The 12,647-nt window shown below is 39.6% G+C and overlaps 1 protein-coding gene across 5 annotated transcripts in view; it reads right to left on the bottom strand.

The window, feature by feature from the left end:
- Positions 1-1,852: 1,852 nt before the first annotated feature.
- LOC127073052 (nuclear pore complex protein DDB_G0274915-like) overlaps positions 1,853-12,647 on the bottom strand; it is a 37,402-nt gene continuing 26,607 nt past the window's right edge. For all 5 annotated transcript variants that reach the window (XM_051014059.1, XM_051014061.1, XM_051014056.1 and 2 more), the window contains 2 exons: positions 7,797-7,949; positions 1,853-4,579 (listed from right to left, as the gene is read on the bottom strand). In XM_051014059.1, coding sequence (XP_050870016.1) covers positions 3,530-4,579; positions 7,797-7,949 — 1,203 coding nt within the window. In that variant the 3' untranslated portion in view covers positions 1,853-3,529. The remainder of the gene's footprint in view (positions 4,580-7,796; positions 7,950-12,647) is intronic.

The raw sequence follows: 12,647 nt of genomic DNA on the forward strand, positions 1-12,647 counted from the left end.
TCTCTCTCTCTCTGTCTCTCTCTCTTTAATTCGAAATGGCATATGCGTAAATAAATTAAAATCTTATTAAAAGTAGTTGCATTTATAGTGTCGATAATGACCGATCGATAAGAATGCCTTCATCGTGTTCACGTACAGAACAGCAGTGACGATCCTAACCGGCCCATTCGTTGAAATCTCCAGAAAGAGGACCAAATAATTCTTAATTTCTCGCAAGGAAAAGATCGTAAATGAGATATATTTTAATCATATTTTATCGCCGAAAATCAACATAAGTACTTCGATTCTAACATCTCGAGATGAATGAAAAAAAAGAAAAAGATAAGATCCATTGAAAAAAGAAAAAAAAAAGAAAAGAAAAAGAAGAAGAAGAAGAATAAGAAGAACATCGATCGAACCTGATGGAATCCATAACAGAATTCCAAAGTAATGAACAAAGCACGAAGCCGTGTTCTCATTGGTTTCCAAGGTAGGAAGATCGTCGAGGAAGAGGGTATAAAGCAAGGTTGTGTGGCTGGTCGGTCCTGTGCTGGGTAAAGCCACGAAATATCCGAAGAAAAACACGTTTCCAGGGGCGAATCGATAGCAACAATACCGCGGTAAAAGCTCAGGGGCCTCCGGCTTGGCGAAGTAGTAGAGGAGTAGAGGAAAGTGCGGAATCCGGGTGCAGTGAAGGGGGTTGAGAAGGAACGAGAGAAAGAGAAAGAGAGAGAGAGAGAGAGGGAAGGAGAGAGAGAGAGAGAGAGAGAGAGAGAGTATTACTCGAGAGGAGAGTAGAAAGAGGAGGAAGGAGAGAAAGGAAAGGGAGAAAAGGGTGCGAGGGGGTGAAAGAGAGAGCTGTGGAACGAGGGAGCCTTATTGGAATCGAGGGTTGGGGGTATGAGTTTTCCTAAGGTCTGAGAGGGAGTCCGGAGGATAGAGAGGAGTATGGGGGAGGAAGAGTAAGAGGAAGAAACGAGGGAGATAGGTGGGTGCGAAGGGAAAAGGGGTGCTTGATGGAACGAGGCCGCGCTACAACGTTGGCAACAGCCAGATGGGTAAAGACTGTAGTACGTTGCCACTACCTATGGTGGTGCCACGAAGAAACGATACCGAAGTGGGGGCAGGTGAGTTGCCTCTATCTTCTTCTCTCTTTCTCCCACCCTTTACTACCCTCTCTCGTATTCTATCTTTCTCTCTCTCTCTCTCTCTCTCTCTCTTTCTCTCTTTCTCTCTCTCTTGCTCTCGCTCTTTCTTTCTCTACCCTCTCTCGATCCTTTCACTCCTCCTTCTCCTTTGTTAAAGGCAACACGATGATTCCGTCCCCTTTGTTCGCGATATTAAAGTACGTCAAGCGCCGAAGCGACTGCGTTCTCTCGCGAGCAGAAGTGTCAATTGCGTTCATTGTTCGCTCATTGAGCCATAGGATCGATCGTTTCGTCTCTTTCTCCATCTTTCTTTCTTTCTCGCGAACGAACGAACGAACGAACGAACGAACACTCGGTCGCGGTCTTCCGATTTTATCTCTTTTCCACTCTTTTCTCTTTTTATTCTTTCTATTCTTTTCTTCTCCCTTCGTCTGCTAAAAAACCAAACGGATATATAGATACTTCCGTATTACACCTATGGAGTATTAAGGTTCATAGGGAGAAAGAAAAACAGCGGGGTTCCTTTAAAGTATTTCGAGTATTTTATGTATATTTTCCCATTCTCGTGTGTGTGCGACTTTAAATATAATATGTGTATATATTGGTATATACATATTATATTTAATTATTTCATAATGTACGTATGTATGTATACATATATATATATATATATATATATATATATATATATACATATATATATATGTATGTATGTATGTATGTATGTATGTGTGTATGTATGTATGTATATAAGGAAGTCATTAATAATGATTCATAAAATATTAACCATCGTCGCAATAGTAATAAGAAAAATAAGAATGGTAATGATAATATTTATACATATATATATATATTTTTTGTATATATATAATATATATGTATATATATAACGTTAGCGGATTGATTTTATATATATATATATATATATATATATATATATATATATATACATATATAGATTTTTATTACCAATGATCTTTCATACAATCACGCTTTCGAGTCTTAACAATCTACGTACTATTTTACAAGAATCTTTTATGTACAAAATAATAGAATCTAATGCGATAAGATTACATTCTATATAATTTTTCTTATCTCGAGACAGTTTATCTCGTTGATACTTGACAACTAATATCGAACTTCTAATAAAAAAGACTTACTCTTTTCGCAAGCATAATCGTTAATAAGGCCTAGGTACCTTCGCCACGATTCACAATCTAACGACGCAAGAGCTATGATCACACGAAGAATTAAGATCTAATATTTGATTCGCGACTAATATAGTACGCGAGATTTAGCTTAGAATAATCGAATATCGTGAAGGCGTCCGTCGTTTTGGAAAAGAATCGCATGGATTAGATTTAAGTCGCCGGACGACATGATTAGAAAATTTTCGAAAAAGTGGATGAACTTTGAGGCTCTCTCGACGATACGTAAAAACTTCTAATAACTTGTAATACTTGTAGGTACTTTCGTGACGATCCAGAAAATTGGAAAAAGTCTTTAAATTGCCGATAAATTAAAAAGAGAGAAAAAGAAAGAGAGAGAGAGAGAGAGAGTAAGAGATAAAGACGAAGAAAGAAAAAAAGGAAAGAAAGTAAAAAATAAAGGACGAAAGAAAAGAAAATTCTCGATTTCCGTAAAGGTAACGATTTTTATATATTCGTTAGACAGATATCTCGATTGTAAACTCTATTAGAAATGAACTAACGACTGTAGCAAGAGAAAACAAAGGATCGTCACTCACGAACGAGCATATTAGACGAGGTCAGTTTCGTACGGGCGATTGAATATTCATCGGGGACTTGTTCGGCTACCCCCGCTCGAAAGACATCGACTTATCCTAAAACAATCGTCTATTTTAGGAGCCACTGATATCGAATAGAATATCATGAAACGATAGTATCAGCGGTGGAATTACGTGTCGCACGACCTACGTTTGGATAGAACCACGAATTATTCCGTTCGTCCTATCGATTCCTATCGATCGAAGTCAATCAATTCTAATTCGACTCGATGAACGTGTGAGGCTGACACGTTTCAAGCTAACATTAGCGATGTATCGTCGACAAGTATTTGTTTTTCCTCGGAAAGATTTTCTAAAACATTTTAACCATTATGAAAACGATTATCAGTAATTGATCACACGGATGATACTCTTCCTTTTCTCTATTTCGAAAAGTAAAAACTCTGAACCGTGATTTATCTATCGAAGAAAAACGATGGAGGTTTAAAGAGAAGAGTAAAAATTGGATATGAATAACAAATTCGAAAGGACAGCCTCGTCAAAATACATGGTATTAGACATGCGAATACAAGGACAAAAAGTCTGAGATATGTCCCTTGAAAGTTTCAAATCGATCAAAGAGATCAATTCGATCGATAGGCTCGAGAATAGGAATTCACAAATGGTTCTCTCCGGTTTGCACGGACACCTCGGAACCTGTGATCATCGGGCCGGATATGATGTGAGCTGAGGGTAATACGAGAGGAGTTGGCATGGCGATCGATGGTCTGAGTCTTTCGGTTAGAGCGAGCATCACTTGGCAGTGCAAATGTTGAATGGTGGCAAGTAGATTGAGATTGGTGTCGATGAGACCTGCAGCAGGTGAAAATCTTTCGCCTTCGACGTTCTCGGTGTCTATGTCCATTGAAGTGATCTTCTGTTGTTGTTGTTGTTGCTGTTGCTGTTGTTGTTGTTGTTGTTGTTGCTGTTGCTGCTGCTGCTGTTGTTGTTCTTCCGCGGCCTCCTTTAATGCCTTATTCTTCTCGGCCATCCTCTGCTGATGTTTTAGGTACGAGGTAGTGATGGGAAGACTGTAGTCGATGGGCGTGTTCTTGGGATCCAATCCCGGGCTCCAGGGCCTTGGCAACGGTTGACTCGGCTGAGGAGATGGAGTCCGACCCTCCGGCAACATCCTTTTCCTCTTAGACGAAGCCGAGCTCCTCGAACTCGCCCGATCAGATTCTGGAGTTCTTCGAGATTCTGGTAGAATCTCCGTGCTCGATAGAAATCCACCATTCGCTGGTTCCTTCTTTAATAGATTCGTTATGCTCAAAGGATTGTATTTCTCTTCTTTATCCTTCTCATTTTTCGTCTCCGTTACATTAACAGTACCCCCGTTCTTCGAATGTTTCTGATGTCTATAGTTGTAAAGATTTTTATTTTCCGTCGAATCTCTTGACTTGCCAGTGCCGTTAGCGTTGTTACTTTGAGCCGATGAATTCGACGTTACGAGACCAGGCGTCGGGCTCAACCTCGTCGACGTAGACGTTGTCGTCGTTGTAGACGTCGACGTGGAAGTTGTCGTCGAGGAAAGAGCAGTTGGATGAGATGACTGATTAGATAGATTAGTCGGACTGGGCGTTCTTGGTCGTCGTTGACACTCGGTACATCCAAGAAGAAATCGCGTCACAGCTTCTCTTGGAAGAAAGGCGTACGTCTCTGTGATCTGTAACAAATATCAAATGAAATATCGATTTACAAAACGTGTCAAGTTTTTTAATATCGATTTTCCGAATTTATCGTATATTTCTCCGAAAGTAAATAATTTTATTACGATAAAGCGTATCGATTTCCGATGGCTACGCATAATGATCAAATCACGATTAATTTATTCGATTGATTCATAACTAAGTATTGTTATTAATAAAAATTTGTTTCAGACGATGAATCGATACTTATTTATGAATCGTGGAAGTAAGAATATCACGTGATGTGTTATATTACGTTGATATGTTATTTGAATTCATCGAGTTATGGCCAAAAGCTTTCTTATGGTTAGAAACGTCGAATGTCACATCTCATCGTTCACTCGTTGTTTTACGCGAAACGCCCACCTGGGGAAAATTCATGAGTAGTAACGGTACTTTGATGTCTTCGCGAGAAGGTATTCAACCGGAGGGATGTTCTCTGCCTCTTAATAGGAAACGTTTCTCTCTGCAAAGAGACGGAGGGGCGGCATAACTTAATCAACGATAGGAGTTTCGTTGCTGGGTAAGGTAAAGCTTCGCTCGTACAAACGTACAACGTACCTATCTACGTATGTGTGTAAGTATGTGACTGTGTATCTACGTACATATGTATGAATGTATGTATGTATGTATGTATATACGTATACTCTCTGTAAGCATGTATAACTGTGTATACGTGTGACTGTGGTGAAGTAATTCGATAAGATTTACTCGAAGCTCGGCTGCCAAGAACGGGATGAAGAGAGGAGAGACTCAGTTAAGAAACTGAGATAATGGCTTTTGGATCAACATGACACAGTGGTAAACTTACGGCGAGTCGAGCACGACGGCTTTACCGTCGCTCGTAAGTTTGATAGAAAATACGTAAGCTCCGATACCGTAGGAGTAGCCCCGCGGCAATGCTTAGTAGAAACATCGTGTGAATTTTCTATTTCAACAGCTCTTTTTAATGGGACGACGATCTTTCTATAATAATAATAATAATGATAATGATAATAATATTATTAATAATTTCTTTACAATAATTCTCTTTCTTTATCTTTCTGATAATTTTCATAATAATTTTATCGTTGCTAATGTCCGATCATATTAAATCATCTATCTTCTAGTCCGTTCGTTTGATCAGACTCAAATCATACTTTCTTTACAAAGAAAAAACGTTTACTTCTCTCCTCTTCATTTTGACGATTCTTTAAAAAACAAATTTCTATTAATCGTTCGTAATAAAGGAGATTACACACCTACAAATTTATCTCTGAGTTCTGCAACGAAACAATCAGTTCCACGTGACTGCAAGGATGTACCGCAAAGTTGTGAACAATACTGCCACGACACGCTTACTTCGTTGCGGTTGGACACGCAAAACTATGTATATTATTATAGCTTTCCTCGTGGGTCGGCGTTAACCGACGGAAATGTTTGTACTATCACCGAAACGATTTTCCAAAAGGTCGTGAGACGAACGTGAGATTTCATGAGGCAACGTTTCGTTTAGATTTTTCACGAGATCGATCACGAAAGACGAGAAAATATTCGATTTTTTCACGATTGTTCCTTTCAAATACAACGATATTGAAAACTCAAATTACAAATATATATATATAGATTATACATTTAAATACTTGGTGATTTTTTCAATAATCGCTTTGCAACGATTTCGTGTTAACTTTTTTTAGTAGTTCTGAGCGACTTGATTAGTCAGTTAAAGCCAATACGAATCCTAGATCATTTTCATCTCAACGAGAAATAATAAAAGTAAACTACGGAATTTTTTAACGAGTATAGAGGGTTTCCCGATTTGATTATTCGTGCTTGTGTAGATAACAACTTAAACGTGAAATAGTATCACCATCGCGACGATGGCGGTGGTTCTCCCTATAACGATAAACATATACATACATACATACATACATACATATATATATACACACACACAGATATACGTATATTTATATATGTATATCTTTTTCATTATATATATATATATATATATATATATATATATATATATATCATAATATAAATATAAATATATATATATATATAGTAAACATAAGTGAGTGAGCGAATGAGTATGTGTATGTATACGATGTGTACGAGTAAGCAGGCAATGCAACAAGTGTCCTGAGGTTTTGAATCACAAGCAGATCGCGGCGAGCGAGAGAGAACGCGAGGAAAGCTGGTGTGAGCGGCTACGAGATAGAGAGAAAGATAGATAGATAGAGAGAGAGAGAGAGAGAGAGGACAAATGGTGGGGGGAAGCTTGACGATTGGTGAGTCTCGAGTGCGACGAAGAGGAATAGAGAGGTCGCCGTCGTGCTTCGTCCAACGAAAAGAGACGAAAGGCCGAACAAGAGAGAGGAAGAGAGAAAGATGGAGAGGATCTATAAAGAGAGAGAGAAAGAGAGAGAGAGAGAGAGAGAGAGTAAAAGAGAGAGAACAGATATGATACCCTAGAGAGAGGTTTCCGCGAATGTGCGCCGGAACATGTGAGATGACGTGTGGTATCGAGTGTTCGACGCTTGAATGCCTCGATGCCTTCCCCCTGAGAACGGTAAATATCGCGTGTCACGCACAACACCGTGGCAAGAGTTCGGTAGCCATCTCCATACGAAAGATCGAAACCGATCAGATCGTACAATTCTCCTCAGGATTCTATGGATGGACGAGTTCTTTGCTCCGTTCAATAGAAAAGTCCATTTAAAAATGGTGGATACCTCCTTCTTGAGGTCACGTGTGCGTATTAGCTTCTATCAGATATGGTGTACCTAAATATGTATATGTCCGTGTTAGACGGGACATGTTCTTTTTAAATCGATAATATAATTTCTTATCGCGTTTTGCGTTGTCCTTTAGTACTTGTTTTTTTTTTCTTTTTTTTTTTTTTTTTTTTTTTTTTAGAAAATATTGATATGGAATGTTTTTCTTGATATGTATGTATATACGTATAAAATACTGATAAATAAATATATATAGATACATATATTTATCAGTAAGATTCGAGACGTTGAGGACGAGAAAGTGATTTTTGTTCGACTTGATTAGACGATAATTATGAAAATTAATGAAGTTTCGTGCTACGTACGTAGGTTCATAAGCGCTACTTGTAACCAAGCACGTGTCCCTGTGTCTCTCCATCGAAGATAACTGAATCGTTAATGAACCACTAATGAAGCAATTTTAAGTGCCACTCACCGTCCGATAGGTGCGCTTCTGACCGGCATGCTTCCCAGGACGACCCTCAAGGTCAACATGAACGGCGTGAATAATATCGAAGAAATTTTCCACAATGGCGACCTTTTTGTAAACCCTTCCAGGTGGTACCGTACCCTCTGCACCGTTCAAAGCCTGGAATCAATAATATCAATCGAGTTTTATAATAATCTTTTATTGCAAACATGTCCAAATGTTTGATAAAAGAAAATAGGACACGGTTAGTTTATTAAATTCAATTGAAAAAGTTTTTTGAAAATTTTCTTTCTTCTTTCGATTTATTAAAATTCTTTCGATTTATTGATTATGTTTGTAATGAAAAATAAAAAAGACGGTAAATCCATAAACACGTTTTACTTCATGTAAATATTAATAATTTTTAACCGCCAAATGAGGAACGAAACGGTATCGCCATCTAGTAGTGAAAGTCAGTAACTGTTCGTTCGTCGGTGGAAGTAGTAGAGAACTTCCTGATCGGATCGATATTATCCACCGAGTCTTGGCTTTTCTACCGTAGCTGCGTAGTTGGTAAAACAAATTTCTATCTCGAAATAGAAGAAATTTGTAAAAAATTGTGCTCGTAATTTTATAAAACAAAAATCTATTCAACGCATTTTCGATAGAAATTCTTCGTCAGAAAGACCCGGCATATTGAATGATAACTTCGCGTTATTTCGAATGTTATCCACCGAACAATACTTCCTATAATTAGATGGCAGCACTAGCATTATTACCAGAACATTTTTGTGACAACGGAATTTTTCAAAAACGATCTACGGCAAACGCACCAGAGTGACATAGTTTCTCTAACATCATACTTCAACGCTTACGTACGTAATTTAATGTTAAGAAAAACAGTTCGTGCAAAACGTGATTTGTACGATGACGAATGAAAAATTTATCGAAAAGATTTCGTTCTACGACGACGAAGCGTGTTAAGCGCGTTTTCTCGAACTACGCATGGAAAATGTTTCTTAGAGAAACTCGAGTGAAAAGTACTACGGAAGTTTTATATATTCTCGTAACAACGTGACTTTAAATAATTCCCGGCATTACAATTTCCAGGTAGGAATAAAATGGCGATTCGAAGAAGTGGAGACCGCAGGCGCTATCCTCGGACAAACTTGGCGACTTTAAGGAGTTCATTCCGCATGCGCGACATTATTGTATTTGCCTGAACACCTGTTGAAGGATAAAGTTGAACTTGTGGAGCTTACGGTTCGACTAAGTGGTTGCGGTCAAGCAAATAACAATACACCGATATCCATCCGAGTGCCATTTCAAGCTTCCCTTGCCTTTGGCAATTGATTCGATGAATCGTAGACGGTAAGTTCTTATCGAAAAATAATCACCTAAGATCGTTCTCTATCGATCACCCTATTTCTGATTAATTCGAAGCGATTCGAATAAAAATTTAAATAAATATTCCATTTGTGTTCTATCACATTGATCTATAAATTAGTATCGGAAAAGTGCACTTTTCAAAAGACATTGAAACATAATCAACATATCCAGCGAATATTATTCATCGATCAAAGCAAAGAAATCCATATATCCATCAAAGAAAGAATAATTCCCGATACATTCCAATACCATCGAAAAATCTTCGATCGATCGACCGACCGTTCGTACGATCAATCTTTCCGCACAGAACTTTGTAAAAGCCCTCTAAATCTTTCTCTAAACTTCTCCATAGTGAAAAAGGAGAAATCGAACCTCTTTAAATCTATCATGCGTTTCGTATATACATACCAAAGGTTGTGCGTAGAGTGACTCAAACGAATCGACTGAGTATACCGTTCGATAGTCGAAAACACACACACTCATATATATATATATATATATATATATATATATATATACACATACATGCATATACGTGCAAACACATGGATAGAATACGCGTGTGCACGTTACACGGAAGGCGGATTCTTTGAGGCAGCGCCGGTTAATGATAGCTTGCTACGTACGTACACGTTATATATACATACGTACTCTTTTCCGTGTGCACACACAAAGCACACATACATACACGCATACATACACGCATATATACGTACGACATACACAACCTACACAAGGATGATAGGACGGGAGCGCCGGGGTGCGTTTCACGGTAGGATACACAGAAGCGTGAGTTCGGTATCCTGTCGCCTGTCGGCCACCCGTGTCACGCAGTACGTGTAATGGGCTATGACGAGGAGAGCCAGCGTACGGAGAATCCAAAAGCGCGACCGGAGGGAGCGAAGGGTGAGAGGGGACCACCCCATACCACATTTCCCTTCTCTTCTCTTCTCTTCCCATCTCTCTCTCTCTCTCTCTCTCTCTGTCTCTCTCTGTCTCTCTCTATCCTCTTCACTCTATCGGCGCACCTCGCTATCGAGGTCAAAAGCGTTTCGCACTGAATGCGATACCTTACGATCGTCGACCGGAAGTAAATCGAAGCGTTAATCCACGCGCATCGATTTTCGAACTTCCGCCAAAAGTTCGTCCGTTAATGATCTACGTTTAACTAGATAATGTAACTAATCAATTTTAGATTCGATCGAATCGCTTAATTAACTTTATAAGGATAGACAGACAGAGAGAAAAAGACAGAGAGAGAGAGAGAGAGAAAGAGAGAGAGAGAGAGAGAATAAAATAAAATAAACGTTTCGACAATATGAGCGTACGATAATATGAACGAGAATTCAATAAGTGATCGTGCTATCGGAATGTAATCGTCGGAAAGATATACTTCACGTTCGACGCTTATCTTTGAGTAAGCACAGCTTTCCTTATCAATATCTTTATCTAATATAGAACTTGACGATTATTACCTCCCCCTTTATTTCTCTTTGTTCTTCTACTCCGGCCCCGTTTTTTTATCAGAAACATCGATGCGAGGATCGAGACCAAATGCATGCCGGGAATAAAGGAACTGGTACATTATTCGAGAATCCCTTTCGAGCGTTCGCCGACAAATGGACCACGGAATTCCTTGTGGAACTCACACGTTCGTCGTTGAGAGATGTCTTTCTCTCTTTCTCTACCTCTCTCTTTCTCCTTCTCTCTCTTTCTCTCTACCGCATATTTTGCCATCCGTCTTCGACTCGTAGATATTTGAAAACCGGTAGCCCTCTCTTTCTCTTTCTTATATACACATATACAGACCTGCGCGCACGTATTTATAGTTACCCACACATGTATACACATACACACGGACACACACACACACATGGTTGGTCGCGCTTTAACTAGCACCTTCGCTTCTCGGCACGTTCGAAGTTGTTACGAGCCGTGGCTTCCTCGAGGCACCGTTGCCTTTGCTCCCTCTCTCTCTCTCTCTCTCTCTCTCTCTCTCTCTCTCTCTCTCTCTCTCTCTCTCTTTCACTCTCTGCTTTCATCCTCGCGAGGTGTCGAGGATCGATGGGCTAGAAAGTCGCGTTTTGCCGCGAAGAAAATCGCATTGCGGAAAGAAGAGAGGCGGTCTCCTCTTAAAGAGCGCCTTCGAGTACTAAGGCCTCTCTTCCATCTGGCCAGCGTCTTCCGCGATCCAGCTTTCTATCCAATCTACTTGAGTAAATTTTGAGATCGCTATCGTACTTCTTTCTCTCTTTTTTTTAACTCTTTTTCTTTTCTCTCTCTTTCTCTCTCCATCTCTCCATCTCTCCCTTTCTCTCTCTCTCTCTCTCTCTCTCTCTCTCTCTCTCTCTTTCTCTCTCTCTCCCTGTCTGTCTTTCTTCGTATCCATCCATCTTTATCTATCCATGGTTCGAATCCACGCCGAGAGAAAGAAGAAACGATTTTCTACAAAATTTTCGCTACGTACGCCTCGCTTCGCACGATGTACAATAAATAACGAGAGGTGATTAGAGAATTATTATCTATGAAATTACACCGTAGGCGATGGTGATTATTGGAATCGAGCTCGTTTCTCTCTATCTCTCGTATTCTCTTTCTTCTCTCTCTGTCTGTTTCTCTCTTTTATTCCCTTTCTCATATTTTTCCTCTTTGTCGTTTATTCCTTCTCTCTCTCTATTCTTTCTTTGTCTTCCTCTTTTATTCTCTTTCTCGTACTTTTTCTCTTTATCATCCACTCTCTTCTTCATCTTCTCTCTATCTATCTATCTATCTCTATCTCATCTCTCTCTTTCTCCATTTTTCTAATACAGCTTATTGGACCGAGAACGGAAGCTAGTTTTCTATTTATACGATCACCGAACGTCGCGCTCGCATTTGGAAAAGCTTTCGGTTGGAGTGGAGATGAAAACGCATTCGTTGCCGTAGACATAAATTCCCAGAGGATAGAGAAAGAGAGAGAGAAAGAAAGAAAGAGAGGAAAGAGGAAAACGAGAGAGAGAAAGAGAGAGAGAAGAGAGGGAAGCGAGAAATGGGACGCAAGTTTGCGCCACAACGAAACCCGGATATGGCGGGTATTTTAAAAAGACCGTGGTGCACGAGTTTGCATTTTAAACGAATGCCGATGCTGACGCCGACGCTACCGACGCTGCCGCCGCCGCCACCGCCGCCACAGCCGCCGCCACTGCTGCCGCCGGTGCTGCTGCGGGAGAGAAAAAACAACAACGTGGGCAGGCAAATGCGCTGGCGAATCGGATTAAAAAAATTCACGAGGGAATCGACGTTTCATGGAGCTGCTGCCAGTGAACGTGCGCGTGGGAGTACTCTTCTCTTTCGTGTTATATACACACACACACACACACACACACACACACATTATATATATAACATGTATACATGTACGTACGTATGTATGTATTATATATGTATGTATGTGTGTGTGTACATTATATATATATATATATATATATATATATATATATATATATACTG

The sequence above is a fragment of the Vespula vulgaris genome, chromosome 2, assembly GCF_905475345.1.
Source record: "Vespula vulgaris chromosome 2, iyVesVulg1.1, whole genome shotgun sequence".
Taxonomy (NCBI): Eukaryota; Metazoa; Arthropoda; class Insecta; order Hymenoptera; family Vespidae; genus Vespula; species Vespula vulgaris.